The sequence below is a fragment of the Colobus angolensis genome, unplaced genomic scaffold (assembly GCF_000951035.1).
Source record: "Colobus angolensis palliatus isolate OR3802 unplaced genomic scaffold, Cang.pa_1.0 Scaffold113, whole genome shotgun sequence".
In the NCBI taxonomy this organism is placed as follows: domain Eukaryota; kingdom Metazoa; phylum Chordata; class Mammalia; order Primates; family Cercopithecidae; genus Colobus; species Colobus angolensis.
Genome location: NW_012112364.1, coordinates 258342 through 282302, shown reverse-complemented (window position 1 = coordinate 282302; position 23961 = coordinate 258342). Strand labels below are relative to the sequence as shown.

General features: G+C 38.8%; 1 protein-coding gene across 2 annotated transcripts in view; it reads left to right on the top strand.

Moving 5' to 3' along the window:
• Nucleotides 1–23961, top strand: part of PAN3 (PAN3 poly(A) specific ribonuclease subunit) — a 158656-nt gene that overhangs the window by 49704 nt on the left and 84991 nt on the right. The window contains exon 5 of one of the 2 annotated variants that reach the window (XM_011958276.1): nucleotides 8650–8811. The exons of the other annotated variant lie outside the window; for it this stretch is intronic. Coding sequence (XP_011813666.1) covers nucleotides 8650–8811 — 162 coding nt within the window. The remainder of the gene's footprint in view (nucleotides 1–8649; nucleotides 8812–23961) is intronic. 2 annotated transcript variants of the gene reach the window in all.

Below are 23961 nucleotides of genomic sequence, written 5' to 3'. Positions count from 1 at the left end.
ATCTCTTTTCAGACACTGCTTAAATGAACATATGAATTTATTATCTTTTACAGCATCAACTCAGCAGCCTATCTCCTGACATTCCTAAGGGTCTTAGGTACATCGATTGAGAAACCTCTGGCCTAGGATTTATTATATATTTATTTCAAAATAAGCCTGCATTTTTTTTTACAACCTCCTGTGACTCCTAATGATCTTCCTTCTCTTCATTAAATATCCTGATACTTTAGCATATCTGCAATTATAAGAATTAAATATCAAAGTATACCATTAATGATTAGTGGTTAATCTCTTGAGGCCAGGTGTTTGAGACCAGCCTAGGCAATATAGCAAGACCTGGTCTCCACAAAAGATTTTAAAAAGTTAATGGAGCATGGTGGTGTTCACCTATAGTGCCAGCTATGTGGGAGACTGAGGTGGGAGGATGGTTTGAGCTCGGGGGTTTGAAGCTGCAGTTAGCTATGGTTGGGCCATTGCGTTCCAGCCTGGGCAAAAGAACACGACTGTCTAGAAAAAAGAAGAAACAGAAAAAAAAATTACATTGTTTCAGAGAGTAAATAGTGAAATGATTATCTATACAGTGATTACGTTTTTGATGTTCAAAGGAGGTTCTTATAATTCACGGCTTTGGAAACTTTTTGTCCTGAACCAACAATTAGTTTTCTCTAGTTTATTATTAATGAGTAGACCATGATATGTAATAATATGTGACTGATAATGTGAGGCGTTTTGGAGATGGTGCTGTTTTGCAATTACCAAAAGAGTTGTGCTCTGAAAATTGGTCTGTTACTTGGTAGCTTTAACTACATTTTTTTATACAAGTGCTGATATTTATAGATTGTTATTTTAGCTGGACTTTGAACTTTTTGGGAGAAGAGAATAGATCTTCTTGATCATTTTATTTTTAAGAATGATAGAGAGGTTTGTACTGAAATGTTGAGTAAATCAAGGAATGAAAAAATATACGTATGTGCATCTAGACTTCAGAACTAAAACAGTCCTAAAATTACCTTCTGTTCTTTCCTTTGACATAGTGAGTCTAGAGGCTTACCTCCCTTGTATTGAGAGTAGACTTCCCTTAGTCCTAAACCACTGGAACTGGCTTTTGTAAAATGGGGCAAAGGTTTTTGGAAAAGCTAGGGCTTTGAGAGCTACAAGTAGTGATCTTAAAAGCTCTCAGTGTTAGCCGGGCGTGGTGACTCACACCTGTAATCCCAGCACTTTGGGAGGCTGAGCTGGGTGGATCATGAGGTCAGGAGTTCAAGACCAGCCTGGCCAACATGGTGAAACCCCATCTCTACTCAAAATACAAAAATTAGCCAGGCGTGGTGGTGGACCTCTATAATCCCAGCTGCTCAGGAGGCTGAACCAGGAGAATGGCTTGAACCCAGGAGGCGGAGGTTGCAGTGAGCTGAGATCGCGTCACTGCACTCCAGCCTGAGGCGGCAGAGTGAGACTCCATCTCAAAAACAAACAAACGATAAAAGCTCTCAGTGTTGAGGTCAAGCTCCAAAGGGGCAAGGAGCTAGCTACAAGGACTTGAGATGTTGAATTTTTAAACCTTTACCCCTTTTCATTTTGGGAAGTGGCTCCAATTTCTGTTTGTACCACTAGTTATTTCTTCTGCAGATCTTCTCTCTGACGTTATTAAGAACTTTAGTGCTCACAGTGCGATCACCAGACCAGGAGCATTTGCAGTCTTCGGAGCGTCTTTAGAAACACAGATTCTTAGGCCTTGCTCTAAGGCCTACCGAATCAGAATCTTTTATTTTAGCAAGATCCCTGGAAGATTTCTGTGTTCACTATTGTTTGAGAAGTACTACTCTGGAATATATTTTCAAACCTTTTCTTATTCTTGAAAACTTTTATTCAAACCTGGAGCTTTTTTGTTTGTTTGGTTTGATATTTTACTTTTGAGACAGTCTTGCTCTTATCACCCAGGCTAGAGTCCAGTGGCACAATCTCGACTCACTGCAAACTCTGCCTCCCAGGTTCAAATGATTCCCCTGCCTCAGCCTCCAGAGCAGCTGGGATTACAGGCGCATACCACCACGCCTGGCTAATTTTTGTATTTTTTAGTAAAGACAAGGTTCCACCGTGTTGGCCAGGCTGGTCTGGAACTCCTGACCTCAAGTGATCTGCCCACGTCAGCCTCCCAAAGTGCTGGCATTACAAGCATGAGCCACCTCACCTGGCCAATTTGTTTGTTTTTTGAGATAGAGCCTCACTCTATTGCCAGGTTAGAGTGCAGTGGCACAGTCATAGCCTACTGCAGCTTTGAATTCCTGGTCACTTCAGCCTCCTGAATAGCTGGAATTACAGGCACACCAGCACACCTGGATTATTAAAAAAAAATTTTGTCAGGGGCAGGGGTAGAGATGGGGTGGGTCTCACTATGGTGCCCAGGTTGGTCCTTGAACTCCTGGCCTCAAGCAGTCTTCCTGCCTTGGCCTTCCAGAGTGCTAGGATTACAGGTATGAGCTGCTGTGCCAGGCCTCTGCTGGATGTTTTACCACGGGAAAAGGGATGTGTTAGTCAATTTTGACACTGCTATAAAGAAATACCCGAGACTGGATAATTTATAAAGGAAAGAGGATTAATTGACTCACAGTTCCACATGGCTGAGAGGCCTCAGGAAACTTACAATCATGGTGGAAGGGGAAGCAGGCACCTTCTTCACAGGGTGGCAGGAGGAGAGAGAAGCATGTGTGGAGGAGGAGCTGTCAAACATTTATAAAACCATCAGATCTCGTGAGAACTCACTCACTATCACGAGAATAGCACGGGGGAAACCACTCCCATGATCTAGTCACTCCCTTAACACATGGGCATTATTAATATAATTTGAGATGAGATTCGGGTGGGAACACAGAGCCAAACCATATCAAGGGGATTGGGAATTTTGTTGTACAGTGTTAACTTACACGTTCAATAGGACGCGGCATTTTCAAATGGTTTTATTTCATAATAACCAGCGATGTGGAACTGGTCAGGCTATCAAGAATAGAGGATCGATAAGGGAATTTACCTGTTTTGGGGGACCACTGTGTTCTTAAAAGTTGGTCTAGGTAAGGATTTCTAGAAGCTCAGAAGGGAAGAGGAGTTGTTGCTTTTGTTTGCTCTGAAGGAGGGGCTTGGATCTTAAAGAACTGAAATAGTAAATAAACATTTCCCTTAAAATTGTGTTTGCCCTGTTTATTTTCTCATCTTCTCTTTAAACTCTTCCTTTCCCTTAGCACCTGCTTCCAATTAATCACCAATAGTTGTTTTTAACCTACCAGATGTTTCCACAAGTAAGCCTTCACTAGTTCTCTATTTCTCTTGTTATTGCCTCAAGTTCATCTCCTCCTTTCTCGACTAGTGATTCGTAGCCAGGGCAGTTGTGTCTTTTTACCCCCAGAGAACATTTGGTAATATCTGGGGACATTTTTGGTTGTTACAACTGGGTAGTTGGTGCTTAGTGGTATTTAGTGGGAGGACAGAGATGCTGCTGAACACCCTACAGTGCACGAGACAGCCCCTGCAGGAAAGAGTTATCCAAAGTCAATAGTGCTGATGCTGAGAGACCCTAACCTAGACTACTGCCAGACTCCACTGATTTGTCCACCTATTTCCATTTTTACTCTGTCTTCCCCAGTTCTTCCTCCACACTGCCACAGTCATTCCTTTCTAAAATGCAAATCTGATTTTGTCATTTCTTCTTTGCCCAAGGAATGATCCTCAAATTCCTTAGTATAGGAAACAATATGTTTTTATTTACTTATTTATTTTTATTTTAATTTTTTTTGAGACATGAGACCACATGTCATTGCAGCCTTGACCTCCTGGGCTTGTGATGCTTCCACCTCAGCCTCCAAAGTTGCTGGGGCTATGGGCATGGGCCACCATGCCCGGCTCCTTTTTTCGTTTTTTGTAGAGATGAGGTCCCACTGTGTTGCCCAGGCTGATCTTGAACTCGGCTCAAACAGTCCTCCCATCTCAGCCTCCCAAAGTGCTGGGATTACAAGCATGAGCCATTGTGCTTGGCACTAAAACAATACTTTTTTTTGTTTGTTTTTTTTGTTTGAGACAGAGTCTCACTCTGTCACCCAGGCTGGAGTGCAGTGGTGCCATCTTGGCTCACTGCAGCCTCCGCCTCCTGGGTTCAAGAGATTCTCCTGCCTCAGCCTCCTGAGTAGCTGGGATTACAGGCATGCACCACCGCACCGGCTAATTTTTGTATTTTTAGTAGAGATAGGGTTTCACCATGTTGGCCAGGCTGTTCTCTAATTTCTGATCTCGTGATCTGTTCGCCTCAGCCTCCCAAAGTGCTAGGATTACAGACGTGAGCCACCGTGCCTGACCAATACTTTTTAAAAATTGTATTCAGGCTTCATCTTTTGTTCTCAAACTTGACCCTCTGCTAATGGTGAACTGAATACTTGTGATTTGTTCTAAACACCACCATATCTCTATATATACTTTTCCCCTAGCCTATACTACATACTTCCATCTCTCATATTTTCCTATCTAGGCACACTTGTTTTTCCTTCCGAGCTTTACTCAGGTGTTCACTTTCTCTGTGAAGCCACCTTTGTTTCTGCTCTATTCGTACGTGATTACTTATGCATTATTATATCACAGTGGGTTATGGTTTGTTTACATTTTTGTTACATCCTATCCTGTATTCTGTCTTCAAGCCAAAGGTGTGTGTTGTATTCCAAATACTTAGAAGAGTTCCTGATACAAAGTAGGTTCTCACATGTTTAGTTGAAAGTACATTTTTTCTTCAAGGAATAATTAGTAATTTGGAAGTTAGCTTATAGATGAAATATTGTTATAATTTATGTTCTAAGCAATGAAACCTTCCTATATAATCTTTTGCCTCACCATAATGTTTTACATTGCTGCCGTCTCTTTTCAGATGTTATTTTGTATTCTGTTGCTTATAATGGTACATTAAATAGTATTGATACCTTAGGGCAAGGGTGTCCAATTTTTTAGCTTCCTTGGGCCACATTGGAAGAATTGTCTTGAGTCACACATAAAACACACTGACACTAATGATAGCTGATGAGCTTTTAAAAAAATGGCAAAATAATGTCATACTCTTTCAAGAAAGTTTACAAATTCTTGTTGGGCCGCATTCACGGTCATGCTGGGCCTCTGGTTGGACAAGCTTGCCTTAGTATCTTTTCATTTAGTTACACAGAGAAGATTTTACTTTTGGGTTAGAGTTTAATCTCTGGCTATTTATTCAAAAAATTTAGAGTTTATAATGGCACATGTTTAGAGATCTCTTCTACCTAAGAGGAGAGGCTTTAGGGTAGTTAAGGGTTTTGGGGCATGGAGTGGAAGGAGAGGAGTGATGAATTCCCTTTTTGAAATGAAGAAATGTTAATGATTTAATGAGTACAGTTAAGGAGGGAGGATGATACATCAGATGTTTTTAAAACCATTTTTGGGAACGGGCACGTGGTTCACACCTGTAATCCCAGCACTTTGGGAGGCCGAGGCAGGCGGATCACTTGAGGTTAGGAGTTCGAGACCAGCCTGGTCAACATGGTGAAACCCCATCTCTAATAAAAATAGAAAAATTAGCCAGGCATGGTGGCAGATGCCTGTAATCCCAACTACTCGGGAGACTAAGGTAGGAGAATCACCTGAACTAGGAAGGTGGAGGTTGCAGTGAGCTGAGATTATACCACTGCACTCCAGCCTGGGTGATGGAGTCTCAAAAAAAAAGATACTCTGTCTCAAAAAAAAAAAAAAAAAAGTACATCTGATTTTGTGAAGCATCTGAATTACAGAAGACCTTTTAAAATAATTTTCATGCATTCGGATATATGATCTGGAATTTAGGTGTCCATGTATAAATCATTTGACAACCTGAGATTTTGATGAAGTAAACATTTCATATGTTGAACTTTCCTGATAGCACAAGGTTAATCTTTAGCTCAGAAATTTTTGTTTTTTTTTAGTAGAGATGGAGTCTTGTTCTGTTGCCCAGGCTGGAGTGCAGTGGCGTGATCTCGGCTCACTGCAACCTCTGCTTTCCGAGTTCAAGCAGTTCTTCTGCCTCAGCCTTCCAAGTAGTTGGGACTACAGGTGCACGCCGCTACGCACGGCTAATTTCTTTTGTATTTTAGTATAGACGGTGTTTCACCGTGTTGCCCAGCCTGGTCTTAAACTCCTGAGCTCAGGCAATCTGCCCATCTCCGCCTCCCAATGTGCTAGGATTACAGGCGTCAGCCACCTTTCCTGTCCAAATATAAATTTTAAAATAGTGAATGTCTAATTAGGGTTATGTTATTCTTACTGTATGTCAAAGCCTTATAGTTTTCTATTTGAACACAAAAATGTACAATTTAATTCTTATACTCTTTCCAAGGAATTAAGTTACTAGAAATAACTTGCTTTAAAATTCTTTTGCTTATAATGTGGTTCCATGGCATGAATCACTAGGGTACATACTTATTCTCATTCACAGAAGTTCCGTCTGTGGCTTTTGTAAAGTATGATAGCAAATAAAAAGAAAAAATGTTCCCTATGCTATAGACATAGAGAATAACTAGATTGGTTCAAGATTGCATAAAGGTGGAAGTATGTTAGTCTCATAAAACTGTGTCCACTGGCCTGACGTGGTGGCTCATGCCTGTAACCTCAGCACTTTGGGAGGTGGTGGATGGCTTGAGTCCAGGAGTTCGAGACCAGCCTGGGCAACATGGTGAAACCCCATCTCTAGTAAAAATACAAAAATTAGCCTTGCATGGTGGCACATGCCTGTAATCTTGGCTACTTGGGAGGTTGAGGTGGCAGGGTCGCTTGAGCCCCCGAAGCAGAGGTTGCCACTGAGCTGTGATTGCACCACTGCATTCCAGCCTGGGTGACAGAATGAGACACCGTCTCAGAAAGCAAAAAGAAATAAAACTCTGTTCACTGCCATATTTATTGAGTAGGTAGGCAATCCAGTTACGTTTTTCAGTGCAAGTTTAGTTATTTTTGTCCTTGTTTTTTTTTGTTTTTGTTTTTTTTTAATTTGAGACAGAGTCTCATTCTGTGGCCTAGGCTGGAGTGCAGTGGCATGATCTTGGCTTATTGCAACCTTTGCCTCCCAGGTTCAAGTGATTTTCTGCCTTAGTCTCCCGAGTAGCTGAGATTACAGACATATGCCACCAAGCTTGGCTAATTTTTGTACTTCTAGTAAAGATGAGGTTTCACCATGTTGGCTAGGCTGGTCTAGAACTCCTGACCTCAAGTAATCCACCACCTCGGCCTCCCAAAGTGCTGGGATTACAGGCATGAGCCACTGCGCCCGGCCTTGTCCTCTTTAAATCAAAGACTATATAGCAGATGCATACTTGTGGAATGGATAATCTAATTTGCATGGAATAATTCACATAGGCATTGTTTGCAAGACTTTTGAAATTTGGAAATTATGTCTTTTTCAAATTGGTTCTCTTTATACCAGAAAACATAATTAATATATTTGACTGGATATGGTTTTTTTTTTCTTTTTTAACAGAGACAGGGTCTTGCAATGCTGCCCAGGCTGTTGTGGAGCTCCTGGGCTCAAGTGATCCTCGTGCCTCAGCCTTCGAAGTGCCGGGATTACGGGCATGAGCCACTGTGCCTGACCAGCATCTTTTTTTGAAGAAACTTAATTTTAGCTCTTTGTTTCAGCAGTCTTATACCTCATGACAGAACAATGAGTAAACATATATTTTCTTATTTCAGAGTTTAAATTAGTTACCTCCCCAAGCATGAGTTAGTATTTTCTGAAGGGAAAAAAATACATACAAATTTTCCTTAAAGATGCAGTGTAGTGCAAATTTGCTGTAATTAAGAGAAGTAAGATGGTGAAAACAATAACTAATTTTCATGAATGAAAGTCCTGCTAACCGCTATTAAGATGGTTTATTAATTTTCTTACAATGTTAGGCAAATAATTTATGATTTTATTGAATAATTTATTCATTATCAATCTGTTCATATTATTGACATTTAAAAGACCAGTTAAATTTGTGTTACTGTTTTGTTGTTGTTGTTTTTTAGTCTGAGTGTTTTTTTTCATTGAATACTTTAGGTTGAATGCCTATTTAAGACAGAGTGACTTATATTCAAGTCTAATGTGCATAGAATTAAAATTTTTAAAAAATCAATTTATTAGGAATCGCCTGCTTTTTAAAAAGTGGATTAGTTCTCAGTTGGAAATAAAGTAACAAGATGGGGAGCTGAAAAAGTTGTAGTTTGGTGAACTTAAAAAAAAAAATCTATATTTTGTACCCTTGAAACCATTTCTTTGTATTGCAGTGAGAATAGGTAAGTGACAGTAGAAAAAAATTTGCAAAGCATTTTTCTTTGCTGATAAGTTGAATTTCTGTTCATTAAGTAAAGTTGTATACAATCAGATTAAAATGTATTTTTCTAAAAACATCTGTTGCTTTATATAATATTCTTTAGCCCATTAGGACTGTGGGTTATTTTGGAGATGTGGGTTTGATACTGGGGTGGGAGATTGTGGGTGGTGGTAAGGATATTACAAGGAGTGTTTTAGAAACTTGTTTCCTATTCCACCGTTCCCAGTATCCTCTATATGTTAGTTACGTTAGTTTAGATTACTGTGGGGGATGTTAGGAGTGGCCTGGTTTCTTTCCTTCTTTTTCCTAGCCAAGGAAGTATCGCCTGGGGATGCTGGAGGAGAGGCTAGTTCCGATGGGATCAAAGGCACGAAAAGCAAAGAACCCTATTGGCTGCCTTGCTGACAGGTGTAAATCAGGAGTACCCATCAATATGGTTTGGTGGAACAGAGTCACAGAAAACAATTTACAGGTAAAAATAATTCTTATTAGACATTTCTTGAAAGTGAATATCTTGGCTGCTTTCTGTGTCTGTTTGGGGTGGTGGGTGTGAAAGGATTGGATGACTTAGCTGATATACTTAGGTAATTTAAAAAATTTCTAATCCGAGTATAAGGTTAGTGACCCCTTAACCAACTAAATGATTTTTTCTTGGTGGCTTTTTGAGCTTTTCCTCTTTGTAGAATATTTTACTTTTTTGTTTGTTTGTTTTTTGTTTTTTGAGACAGAGTCTCGCTCTGTGCCCGAGGCTGGAGGGCAGTGACGCCATCTCAGCTCACTGCAGCCTCCGCCTCCCAGGTTCAAGATATCGTGCCTCAGCCTCTCAAGTAGCTAGGACTGCAGGTACACACCACCACGCCTGGCTAATTTTTTGTAATTTTATTAGAGATGGGGTCTTGCCATGTTGGCCAGGCTGGTCTCGAACTCCTGACTTCAGGTGATCTGCCTGCCGTGGCCTCCCAAAATGCTGGGATTACAGGCATGAACCACCACTCCTGGCCGATTATTTTACTATTTTTAGTTAAATGTAGTTTTTCCTTTTTCAATTTTATTAATACTCGAGTTCAATTATTTTTAATACCCAAGAGTTATTCAGGATAGGACTACATTCAAGAGTCATATAAGGCCGGGCATGGTGGTGCACGCCTGTAATCCCAGCATTTTGGGAGGCCGGGGGAGGTGTATCACCTGAGGTCAGGGGTTCAAGACCAGCCTGGCCAACATGGTGAAACCCTGTCTCCACAAATATACAAAAGAAAAAAAAAATTTTTTAGCCAGGCGTAGTGACGAGTGCCTGTAATCCCAGTTACTCGGGAGGCCGAGGCAGGAGAATAGCTTGAACCCAGGAGGCGGAGGTTGCAGCAAGCCGAGACTGCACCATTGCACCCACTCCAGCCTGGGCAACAGAGCGAGACTCTGTCTCAAAAAAAAAAAAAGAGTCATATAAAATTTATTACACAGAGTCAGATTTATTTGGAATCTGAAGAACAAGATGCTTCATATGTTGTCTTTTTAACATTTTTACTAGGAAACAAAAATTATATGTAAACAAACTTGTCAAGAGTTGCTCTAAAACTAACTTCAGTAGTATGTTGTCATAGAGTCATTACAAATACATTCCATCTGGGCCGGGCGCGGTGGCTCAAGCCTGTAATCCCAGCACTTTGGGAGGCCGAGACGGGCGGATCACGAGGTCAGGAGATCGAGACCATCCTGGCTAACACGGTGAAACCCCGTCTCTACTAAAAATACAAAAACTAGCCAGGCGAGGTGGCGGGCGCCTGTAGTCCCAGCTACTCGGAGGCTGAGGCAGGAGAATGGCGTGAACCCGGGAGGCGGAGCTTGCAGTGAGCTGAGATCCGGCCACTGCACTCCAGTCCGGGCGACAGAGCGAGACTCCGCCTCAAAAAAAAAAAAAAACAAATACATTCCATCTTTGACTCTACCTTTATTGTCAATATTGAATAATGCAAATGAAAATTTATAACTCAGGTAGCTTCTATATAAAATTTTGAAGTACCAATAAAAATTTATATGCCATTTTAATATGGATTATAATTGTATTCCCATTTTTGAAAAATTGATAATTATTCTGTAATATAGTTTTATTAACCAAATTTCAATTTAGCCAAAGGTAAAATGTCTTTCCTCCCAAACTTGCATTTAAAATATATCCCGAGGCAAAGCTTATAATCCCACATGTACATAACATACACAGAAAAGATGTAACAAAGGTAACAACTTGGTTTTATTTCTGTTTCCAACCTTATATTATAAATAGGTTCCACAGTATTTTGTTCTGTTTAACATTGATACATTAGTAGTATCTGTATTGCCTTGGGCATAGGAATAAATAAATTATTCCAAAAGTAAATATTGCAAAATGTGGTATTTGCTCCAACTGATATTTTGGTAATATTTTCTAAAGATAAGAAAAGGTGGGCATTTCATGTAACCATATGCTTCAGATTTCATTGGAAAGTTTTGACTATGTCAATTATGAATAACAATATAGTTTTTTTTAACTGAATTTGCTTGTCTTTGATATCAGTAGTGGAGAGATTTTTGATATGGGTTGTTACAATTATTTTTTAATTTAAAAAAGAAGGTCTGAAAAAAAAAATTGGACTCCAACTATTTAAGAGCAGACACAAGTGAAACTGGAATTACTTGTAGGTTGTGGGGGTGAAATACTTACCAATGCAGAGGTGTAGCCACTCGACCTCTCCACAGCTGCCCCCATTATCCTGGTGGCAGTTCTGAGGTACTTTGTTTTTTAGAATAGCTTGAAAAATCTTTAGGTTGGTTATAGTTATGTTTTATTTATAATTAAAATGGTAATAAATTTGCATTAATGTGTGAAATATTGAATTGGTGTTATCTGAATCTTTCAAATACTGTTATTTTATACTTCAGGTAGTTCTTTTCCTTTAAGGACATAAGGAATGCTGTACCCCAAATTTAGAACTTTACAGTCTCTAAAATGCTTCACTTTACCAGGCACATGTTGAAGTACTGAAAAATACCCATCTCGTCTCCATTGCTGTCTGTGTGGATTCCTAAACTAGGGGGTCTGGAATAGTTTATACAAAGCAAAGAGTATATTGATCCATATTTTTGTATTGGAGTTTTTATCTTTTTCTTGTAAGAGAAAAATAACATAAATCAATTCCGTATCATTTTTTTCCTTTTGTGTGATTAGAAATTATTTTTAATATTGTTTTGTGTTTTCGACATATATTAGTTGAAAGAATTTTGTCAGGAGCATATTCATCTTTTCCATTCCATTTGTTTCCTTAAATCTTAGGTCCTCTCAATCCTAGGGTCAGAAAAATGTTTTAACATCTTTTATGTTAATAATTATGGCTGTGTTTCTTATAATTATGGCTGTGTTTCTTAAATGGTTGTCTTGTGCCAGGCATTGTGCTAAGCTTTTTACATGTATTGTCTTTTGGTATTGCTAATAGCTTATGGGGTAGATGTTACTGCTAGATGAAGAAACATCTTCAGAGAAGCTAAGTAGCTTTAAGGTTAAACAGTTAGTAGAGGAACAGAAATTTGAGTCCATGTTTGTCAGACTCAGAATCTCTTTACTTCTATGTGCTGTAGCTCTAGTAGCTACAGTTGGTTTAATTATCTAACTGGTTAACTGAATTTCTGCAGAACAGCTTTTTTTGAGGATGAGAATGCATCCATATTTGTCTAGACACAGGCTATAACTTACGCATGACGCTGCAGCATTTGTAAGCTCTGTCAGTTTTCTTTGTGCTTCATCTTTTTCCTCACTGCCATTTAACTACTTTTCTTTCTGGAACTTTAAACATTTCTTTATGTTCATTTCTTAATCTTGACCTAACATCTTAGTCTTTTTCTGCTTCTGAAAACAAAGGAAAACCAGCAAACCAACTAACAAGAAACTTAACAAAACCTTTGTCCGAGTTTCTGAGCTCTGATGGAATGCAGTCATTCATATTGCATTTATTCTCTTCAGTGCTGGATTTCTTTCAAGAGGCCCATGATTCCCTACCCTTTATTACTTAGTGATCTTTTAACTCATTTTTTACCAAAGATTTTATGATACGAAGGAGCCTGTCTGTCAAACATGGCATTTATTAAATAGTGATACATTTGAAGAATACATGTATGGAGCTGCTAATTAGAGAAACAGAGAAGCTTAAAATTTTTCTTAATCTTTTGTAGGTTTGTAGAGGGTAAATTTATTCTTCATATGGCTGTTTGAAATATTGATAAGACCCAGCTGGTCTCCATTAATATGTTTGTAAAGTCCCCAGTTGGGAACCTTTGGAATAGTTTCTACTCTTTTCTCTGAAGTTCCTTACCACCCATTTACTCCTTAAATGTCTGCAAACTGGTGTCACCAAAATTTTATTGAAACTGCTCTCAGAGTTTTCCAGGGATCTCCATAATTGCCAAATCCAGCAATTTTATTGAGCACTTAATATTGCTGGCTACTTTTTTTTTTTTTTTTTTTAATCATGAAACTCCTTCTCTCTCTCTCTCTCTTTTGTTTTTTTTTTTCTTTTTGAGACAGGGTCTCTCTCTGTCACCCAGGTTGGAGTGCAGTAATGCAGTCATGGCTTACCTCATAGTCTTGACCTTCTGTGCTCAAGCGATCCTCCTGTCTCAGTCTCTTGAGTAGCTGGGACTGCAGGCACGTATCACCACACCCAGCTAATTTTTTTTTTTTTTTTTTTTTTTTTACTTTTTGTAAAGATGGGGTCTTACCATGTTGCTCAGGCTGGTCTCGAACTCCTGGGCTCAAGCTATCCTCCTGCCTTGGCCCCCCAAAGTGTTGGGATTACAGGTGTGAACCACTGTACTAGCCATGACATTTCTTTCTCTTTGCACTTTTTAACAAAAAAAATTTTTTTTTAATACAAAAAAATTAGCTGGGCGTGGTGGAGTGTGCCTGTAGTCCCGGCTGCTCAGGAGGCTGAGGCAGGAGAATGGTGTGAACCTGGGAGGCAGAGCTTGCAGTGAGCCGAGATTGTGCCACTGCACTCCACCCTGGGCAACAGAACGAGACTCCATCTCAAAATAATAATAGTAATAATATATATATATATTTTTAAGACATGGGGGGTCTCACTATGTTGCTTAGGTTGATTTCAAACTCCTGGCCTCAAGTGATCCTTCCACCTCAGCCTCCCAAAGTACTGGGATTATAGGCATAAACAACCACAACTGCCTCTCTTTGGACTTTTCACTCTTTGTTTTGTCCCTGGCTCCTTGTGAGCTCCTGTTCTTGGTTCACTTGTTCTTTGCTTTTTCTTGTATGCCATTGATTCTGAAATGTTACTTTTAGAATTGTCTTCTGAGTTCAAGGCCCAGATTTTTTGTGCCTCTGATATCTTTGCATATGGGTAAATATGCCACTCTCCCTACAACTCTGGAAAGTCTAGAAACATGGTTTAATTTTTGGTTTTCCAGATTTACTGCTTCTCATATATTTCTCTTATACTCCTTCTTCAGTTTATGGTATTATCTTCCCGGTCTCTGAGACTAAATATTCCTTCCCTGTCGTCTCTTTCATTCTACCGCTTACTTTTTTTTCCTCCCCTGGATTACTTTTTTAATCTAACACATATTGTAAGAAGGAAACTACTGTGCTTTGACAAATCATTAATTAAAATAGAATATATTGAACAGTGTACATTTGTTATAGTAAGTCTTTGTAACAATAATCACATATTATCCCCATTTGACAACAGAATTGGGCCTTAGGAAAGCTTAATGCTAGTTAGTGGTAGAGCTGCGATTCTAGCCAAGATCTGTACTAAATTTTGAGATTTTTCTGCTGTATTATCTGCCTCTAATTCTTACTTTTTAAAAGTCTATAGTATCTTACCCCTCTTTCCTTTTTAATGAATATTGAGATTGTTTATTCCTTACACATAAACAGCTTCTGAATAATTTTTGTCAATTTTTTTAGGATTTAATCTTTTCTACCTATCTGGGTCTGTCTCTTCATATCCATCCACATATACTACATCCTAACCATATGAGATCTTTTATATTACATAAAATGTAAAATACATTGTCAGTTCTCTGAACCATTGTTAACTGAGCCTGAAAAACAAATCTTCCTTCTTTTTCCTTTAAGAGATGGCTCAAATACTACTTTCTTTGGGATTACTTGTCCACACAGCAGGCAGGATGGAATATATATATGTACACACACACACACAATTTGTTTAACTTTACTATTCCCAATGTATTTGGTGTTTAACAGTTATTTCATTCTGTTTTGTATTAAATTTGTTTGCCTGTTTGTCTTTTTCTACTGGATGGTAAATATTTGAGGTTAAGCATGTGTTTATTTCTGTATCCTGAAGGTATTAGCTTGGTGAAAAAGTAATTGCAGTTTTGCCATTACTTTTAATGCAAGAACCACAAATAATTTTGCACCAACCCAGTATTTTACTGTTTTTAAGTGCTACTGTTTAATTTTCTTTCTTTCTTTCTTACTTTTTTTCCCCCCATACGGGGTCTCGCTCTGTTGCCCAGGCTGGAGTGCAGTGGTGCAATCTTGGCTCACTGCAACCTTTGCCTCACAGGCTCAAGCGATGCTCCCTCTTCAGCCTCCCAAGTAGCTGGGACCACAGGTGTGTGCCACCATGCCTGGCTATTTATTTATTTATTTATTTATTTATTTTTGGTAGGGACGGGGTTTCACCATGTTATCCAGGCTGTTCTTGAACTCCTGGCCTCCCAAAGTGCTGAGATTACAGGTGTGAGCCACCACACTGGGTCTGGGTTTTCTGTATTTAAAAAAATTAATCATAGACTTTTTGGAGCTCATAGCCACCATATGTTACCACTGCTTAGTTTTAATGTCACACAACTGATTTCGTACATAGGATGATTACTTATTTTGAATATTAGAGATCTTCCATCTTTAAAAAAAAAAAAGTTTAACGTTATCCAAGTATTCTTGCTATTTTTCAATCTTTTAAGCCTTGTGATAGACTTAATTACCTCTTGATAGTGTTGTTTAATGAGAAAGCATCTCTGCTTTGTGGTTTTTTTTTTTTTTTTGAGACAGAGTCTTGCTCTGTTGCCAGGCTGGAGTGCAGTGGTGTGATCTTGGCTCACTGCATCCTCCGCCTTCCAGGTTCAAGTGATTCTCTTGCTTCGGCTTCCTGAGTAGCTGAGACTACAGGCTCACGGCACCACGCCCAGATGATTTTTGTATTTTTAATAGAGATGGGGTTTCACCATGTTGGCCAGGATGGTCTCAATCTCTCAATCTCTTGACCTCGTTATCCGCCCGCCTCAGCCTCCCAAAGTGCTGGGATGACAGGCGTGAGCAACCACTCCCGACCAGCTTCTCTGTTTTATATTTTTTTCATCGTCTCAGCCCAGATGCCAAGCAGATGGTGAATGGAAGATCACCTGAGACACCACATCAAAACACTTCATTTCACCTAAGTGCAAATTCACTTCGATCTTTCCTTTAGTCTTTGCCTAGGATGTTTACCCATCACTGGATGATTACCCATCACTTTACCTGGCCAATCTGTATGTGAATTCAAGATTTTTTATTTGTTCTATGACCACATAGTTCAAATGCCATGCTTGGGGTTGAAATATTTTATAACCTGTCCTACAGAATTGTTGTGAGGATTCAAATTTCCAAGCACATAATAGATAATAAATGTCCATTGTCCAGTTTTACCTTCTCAGCTTATCTCCTAAAGTTGGTGTTTGTTTATGTGTGTTTAGAGTGCAGCCTGTTCGTATACCTATTCGTATGTGCTGAAATCATGGTGTGTGTAGAATGGGGCAGTGATGCTGCTCTCTTTTAACGGCTCACATTTAAATGCTAACTCACTTGAATGTTTTGAAAAATAAATGCTTTTTTGAAGGGACAACTTAATGTGTTTTTTCCTGTGATTTTACATTTTAACTTGAATGAAAGGGTCTGGGAAATGTATGATTTTGTAAATGTCTCATAGTATTGCAGGTTAAGTGACACGTTAAATAAAATCACGCTAATTTTGTCTCAGACTTTTAAAAATTGTGTGGTTGCGAATCATAAATTATAATATTGCTGTTGTTTTAGCTTATTCCATGAAGTGATACAATTGAATAAGAACTGTTGGACTGTGGATGTGTTAGGGGATCCATTTGATTTCATTGTCTCCTTGTCAGCATCTCTTTTGATGCTACTTTTTTCCCCTTGTGTGATTAAATGGCATTTCTTGTAAGAAGTGTTTAATTATAAGAATGCACACATTAAAATTTCTTGGCCTATAAATTCTCGTGTGAATTCTAGTTGCTTGTTACTGCTTCTTTTAAGATCTCGGGGGCGGGGGGGGTGGTTTGGAAACTCACTGGATTTACTTCCGTCTTTACTCACTGGGTTTTGGTATTACTTCAGGTGATTTGTAACCTCTTAGGCCCCAGGAAATGGGATAATGTAGGCTTTTGATTCAATGGATTGGACTTTGTAAAGGTGAAGCTTCAAGCTATCTACATAGGGTGCCTGGGGACTTGGAAGAGTTACAGAGCTATGGTGCAGCTGCAGTGGCCTTTCTATAAATGTATTGCTTTCTGTACACCCATCTTACCCTGGACCTCCTCTTCTCTCTAGCTGATACTCTAAATCTTTAATATTCTCAGACCTACTCAACCCTTACTCTATCACTTTAGGGTAATGACTTTGTGTTCTTCAGAGAAGGGAGAATAAAGGTCATTAGGAATTCATTGTGGTTCTGTCTACTGTGACAAAGTTTAAACATTTAAAAAAGAATGAAGTATGGGCTGGGTGTGTTAACTTATTCTTTTTTTTTTTCTCTTTTTTTTTTTTTTGAGACAGAGTCTCACTCTGTCACCCAGGCTGGAGTGCAGTGGCACGATCTCGGCTCACTGCAAACTCCACCTCCTGGGTCCACGCCATTCTCCTGCCTCAGCCTTCCGAGTAGCTGGGACTATAGGCGCCCGCCACCACGCCCGACTAATTTTGTTTTTGTATTTTTAGTAGAGACGGGGTTTCACCGTGTTAGCCGGTATGGTCTCGATCTCCTGACCTCGTGATCTGCCCACCTTGGCCTCCCAGAGTGCTGGCATTACAGGAGTGAGCCACCGCACCTGGCCTTTGATAACTCATTCTTGTAATCCCAGCACTTTGGGAGGCTGAGACGGGAGGATTCGCTTGAGCCCTGAAGTTCAAGACCAACCTGGGCAACATAGTGAGACCCCTGTCTCTACAAAACAAAAAATAGTAATTAACTGGGTGTGGTGACATGTGCTTGTAGTCTCAGCTATTCAGGAGGCAGAGGCAAGAGAATCCCATGAATTTGAGGCTGCAGTGAAATATGATTGCATTGTTGCACTCCAGTCTGGGTAACAGAGCAAGACCCTCTTAAAAAACGAAAACGAAAAAAACCCTGTTTCTAAAAAAGAAAAAAAAAAGAAAGAAAGAATTGCCTCATGTATCAACTTTCTGCCTATCTACATTTTCATTAATATTCTTATTTTTCCTCCTGTGTCAGACAAATGGTGTTTGTTACATGCTGAAAGCCATCTTTATTTTTTCCAGCAACTTGTTCTTTCATGTGTCTCTTTTTCAATACAATCTGTTTCTCTATGTTGGTTACATACTCTTAACTTATAAACATTCCATGCTTAAATCTTTTCTGACACTTGATGAACCCCAGAACAAAGAATGCTACGTGAAGAAAAGATTCTTTGGTCAGTACATTTGGAAAACTCTGGGATACACTTTGGGAAATGGTTTCTATTATTGTGGTGGCTACTTTTTCACCTTTTGTTCATCACTTAATTCCCAGTATTTTCCCTTTCCTTTTCACCATTCTATTGAAACGGTTTTTTTTTTTTTTTTGAGACGGAGTTTCGCATTGTATTACTCAGGCTGGAGTGCAGTGGTTCAATCTTGGCTTATTGCATCGTCTGCCTCCCAGGTTCAAGCAATTCTCCTATCTCAGTCTCCCGAGTAGCTGGGACTACAGGCTGTGCCACCACACCCGGCTAATTTTGTATATTTAGTAGAGATAGGGTTTTACCATGTTGTCCAGGCGGGTCTGGAACTCCTGACCTCAGGTGATCCACCTGCCTCAGCCACCCAAAGTACTGGGATTACAGGCATGAGCCACCTTGCCCAGCCCCTGACTTGCGAAATTAACGACATTCCTCTTACTCGCCCTCTGCTACAATTGACAGTTGATGATTCCTCTTTTTTTGAAGCTGTTATTCTCTTAGCTCTTAGATTGTTATTAGTGGTTTTCTGTTTGTTTGTTTGTTTTAAGACTTCTTGGCCTTTGTCCTGCCCTCAGGAACTCTCCCAGGCTCTGTCATTGACTCTTTTTTATTTGACCCTTCATAGTGCTCTTTGTAATCTCACATGTCTTCAATACTTCAGCTCCTCCCTAGTCACATTTGACTCCTGGATACTTTTCCCCCTCCTAGTCCTCTGCGCTCATTCTATTATATTTCTGGTTTCTTCTGAGCATCTTCATCTCCATGACATAGGACTTAAAACTCAGCCTGTCTAAAATGAACACCAAGTTAGGGATCCTCCCCTTCTCGCAGAGGCAGGGCAGGTTCCTGTAAAAAATAAAAATAAATGAATAAAAAAATAAAATGAACACCATATATTTTCCTTCAAACCTGTTTTTCATTCACACACATCTGTAGGCACTCACTTATTCACAACTACATGCCACTGTATATCTTGGTTATTGATATCATTCAGCGTCTAACTTGTGAGCTCTTTTTGACCCCTCACTTCCTTACCTGCCATATCCTTCAGCTACTGAGATCTGTTGCTGGTTTGAAATTATTTTTACTCTGTTAACTGAGTTATAATGTAGGGTACCCCTTTAATTCTTGCTTGGATTATTATATTGTGGTCTGTTAGCTGGTTTCCTGCTTCTAGTTGTTTTTTTCAAGCAACTACCTGATTGTCTGATTTTGCCTCTCATCCTTGTCATTGGGGGGAAGAAAAGGTCAAAACCCCTTACGAAGGCATCCAAGCTGCCTCTTGCTCTTGTTCCTGTTTATTGCTGCATGCCTACAGAACTGTTTGCAGCACCATGCAAGGACCACAAAGAGTTCCGTGTTCTTCTTGCTTCTCCTATGACTATTCTCTTTGAACATTCACCTTGCTTGATGTACCCTTCCTTCTGTCTTGACTTAGACTTGTCTTTTAAGATTCCATTCATGCATATGGTCTTATGGCCTAATTAGACAGCATTAGGTGTTTGCTCCCTTTGTCCTAGCACTTACCAGATTCTAATTATTCATTTGTAGAACTCATCACATAAGCTAATATCATATACTGATATGGCACATTGTAGATAATATATATCTTTTGATACATGGATGTTCAGAGTTTTTGAGAGTGTAGAATTGGGTTCAGGATACATTGTATACCTGTGAAATGTCAGCCTGTGAACTTGTAGAACACAGTGTCTATGTTTTATGTCTTTCTTCCTCACAGTGCCTAGCACAGTGTCTTTTATATGTTAGGTATTCAAATAATTGAATGGATGGACCTGGATTATTAATTAGCTGGATGATTATTTGGCCTAATGTGTTCCTGAAATGTAATGCTTTACGTATTTTCGTAAATTTTCCCTCGGTACAGTTTCATGAAATAAAATATCAATGTGGAAAACATTTGAAAATCTTAATATATGTTAAATTTTATGATTAAATATGGCAGGATTCTTTGTTAGGAAGAATACATCTAAGTATTACAAATTACTTACTGTGGAATGTGACAAATAGGTTTTACTGTTATATGGCTATGGATAGAAGATATGCATAAGTATAGAAATAATTGTAGCTGTGTAAAGTAGTTCTTGCCTCTTTGGAATGTTGTGATAGTCTCACTTTCCTGTATGACTTACTCACCGACCTAAGTAAGCATTTTTGCTCCTTTTAGGGACCGTGATAGAATAAACTCGGTGGTATACCCTGTGATTATTAATGATTACTGTTATTGGAGCACTTTGACATGTAAATAACTTCAGATTCTTTTAAGTACAGGTTCAGTATCCCTTATCCAAAATACTTGGGACTATAAGTGTTTCAGATTTTTTTTGTTGTTGTTGTTTTTGTTTTTGTTTTTGTTTTTGACATATTTGGATCTATTTATTGGTTGAGCATCTTAAACCTGAAGACCTGGCCTGAAATACTGCAGTGAACATTTACTTTGAGCATCATGTTTGAGCTCAAAAAGTTTCAGATTTTGGAGCATTTAGGATTTCAGATTTTCTGATTAGGGATACCTAGTTTGTAGCAGATGCACACATCAGATTTTATTTTTAAATGTTTTCTATTCTTTGGATACAGATTTTCCTTTTTATATGCATTGACTTTTTTGGTCTGAATTTAAATGTTGTATAATTCCTGTGAATTCTTACGATAATTCCATTCAGCGATGATACGCAAATGAAAAAGGGAATGGTGTAAGTGGTGTTACGATTTAGAAATCTTGAACTTTCTTAGTAGTTTTTTGTAAAAATTATACAGTGGTCTTCTGTACTCTGCGGGATTGGTTCTAGCAACAACCTCCCCACCACCTGCAGATACTAAAATACTGGGGTGCTTAAGGCATGTTTGCATATAACCTATGTGCATTCTTCAGAATAGCTATTACAATGTAAATGTTATGTAAATAGTTGCTGTACTGTATTGTTTGTATTTTTTAAATTGTTGTTGGTTTTTTTTACCCCAAATATTTTTTATCTGTGGTTGGTGGAATCTGCAGATTCAGAACCCATGAATACGGAGTGCTGGCTGTATATACTACTGGAAAAAAATCACATACTATAGATGAGTACAAAGAATAAGGCAAAAATGTCCTTAGCCAGGTGACCACCCGCAGATAACATGTCTGATACATTTTAGTGACCATCTTTAACATGTTTTTACATACCTTCATGTACACGCATTCCCCCATTCCCTCTCAGGCATAAGGAAGCTATTTTATATAAATAGCAATTTAGTTTCATTGCTGTTCTCTAGCTTATCTTTTATTTTTACTGAATCAGGAGTATAGGTGTCTCTTTTCATGTTTAATAAAAATATATCAACTCACAGTTTTTAATAGTTATACATTATGATATGTTCCACAGTCCACGTGACCAAATCCCTATTGGTAGCTATTTTACTTATTTCTTTCTAAAAAATATTATAGTAAAAAATGCTGTGCTAACCTTAATCTTATCTACATGTGTCATTTTTCTCCTTAGCTTTAATTCCTAGATGTGGGTTTGCAAGATCAGGGGCATGCTTATTCTTTGTTTATTCTCCCCTCTCCTCCCTTTTTTCTCCTTCCTGCCTGCCTGCCTGCCTGCCTTTCTTTTTCTTTTCCCCTTCTCCTTCCCTTTTTCCTTTCTCCTTTTACCATTCTGGAGTGTAGTGACATGATCACAACTCACTGCAGCCTTTATCTTCTGGGCTCAAGTCATCCTGTTTCAGTCTCCAGAGTAGCTGGGACTACAGATGTGTGCTATCATGCATGGCTAAATGTTGTTAACTTTTAGTAGAGATGGGGGTCTTGCTGTGTTGCCCAGGCTGGTCTTGAACTCCTGAGCTCAAGTGATCCTCCACCTTTGGCCTCCCAAAGTAGTAGGTTGACAGGTGTGAGCCACTGCACGGCCTTATTTTTCATTTTGATAATATTATCAAACTGTTCTCATAAAAGGTACACAGGAGATTGTTAGAAATGTTTATAGTATTATCCATTTCTGGTAAACTTTGTAAAGGATGAGCTAACAACTGTCTTTGGAAATTTACATGTCTGTAGTTTCAAGCTGTTACGTACAGAGAATTGCTTTATGCTGAGATCATAAAAATTTTAGTTTTCATCTCATTATAATGTAAAGCTTATTACTAATTGATCTTCATTTGCCAGGTTCCAACATACACATGCTACTTTCCCTTTAAGATTGTCAAGTTATAAATCGGAGAACTTTCATTTAGAAGAACACTAATGTGAATCTTTTGGAAATATTGGTCATTAGCTTTCTTCTGCTGTCTCCACCAATTTTATCTGATTTAGAAAATTATATTTCCTTTATTGAGATGCTTAAATCAGAGGGCCTAGTTTGCTTCAGAAAGTTTATAAACTGTATTATTAGACTAATTTTACAATAGTCATTGTATTTAGGTATCACTTTTAACTTTTTTTTTTTAAGATTAAACTTCGCAGGTTTTAAATAGGTCAGTTTCTTACTAACCCAGAAGTTGAGTATATTTTGATAATAAATTTTAAATTGGTCATATTTGTATGTGCTTGAAATAAGTGGAAATAACAATTCATTAAATAACAACAACAAGAAAAAAAGTTTATGTGAACTTGGGGATTCTTGTTAACCATCTGACTTCTCCTTTCCATCTCCCTCTGTTCCTCTTTATCCTGTGTTGTTGTTTAACACTGAAGACTAGTAAAATTAGGTATCAGTTGGGCTGCTCTTTATGTCCATGAATCTCATCTTTTTTTTTTTTTGAGATAGGGTCTTACTCTGTCATGCAGGCTGGAGGGTGGTGGTATAGAGGTGGCTCACTGCAGCCTTCACCTCCTGGGCTCAAGAAATTCTCCCAAATAGCTGGGACCAGAGGTGCATACCACCACACCTGGCTAATGAAAAAAATTTTATTTTATTTTATTTTATTTTATTTTATTTTATTTTATTTTATTTTATTTATGTATGTATGTGGTGAGAGTGTCTCTTGTTGCCCAGGCTGGTCTCAGACTCTTGGCCTTGAGCAGTCCTCCCGCCTTGGCCTCCCAAAGTTATAGGATTAGAGGTATGAGCAGCCGTGCCTGTGTGGGTCTCATCTTTTTATGTCTTTTTAGATCACTTTAACAAGGCAAAAAAATTCCGCAGGCTTATCTTTCTCTCTCATTATTGGTACCCTGTCTTTTGCTTTTCCAAATAATTCACTACTCATTGCTGTTGCCAAGTCACTTCCAGTGGCATGGGTAGATGTAATTGTATTGGAGAAATATTTATGTAAAATAGACTCTGTGACTTGTTGCTTCAAAGATGTGGTCATTATCAAAAGGACAGTTAGTTAACTGTGCATGTGACATAATTCGTCTTTTTAGGAAAGAGATTATAAGGAAAGCACAACAAAGCTTGAAAAACCAGCTTTATAAGAAAGTAGACCGAATTGCTCACAAGTTATTTGAAATGGTACTTGTAGCTCGCCTCTCTACTACTGGATGTTTAACCAAAAACAGCTAAATTTTATATATTGATAACTCAGAGTCAGAGAATTCCTTAATATTTTCAAAACATTACCACTAAGTTCTGGCCAAGGTGAAAGAACAGGGATTAGACTTACCCTCTCTTCAGAAGCAGCTAACAAGCTGAGCAAGACATATGTAACAACAGTTTTCAAGACATTAGATAACAGACAGTGAAGGACAGTGATCCCCGAGAGATGGAAAACAAACGAGGTGAACCTTGTGATTAACCCAGCTTACTACCTTGGGAGAGTTTCCCAACCTTGTACAGAAAGGGGGACATCAGGTGGAGCCTGCTGATGTGTCTGAATTGAAGAGACCAAACTGGAAGTCCACTGTGGCCAAGGTGGCAATAGTGTACAAGAAAACATACTG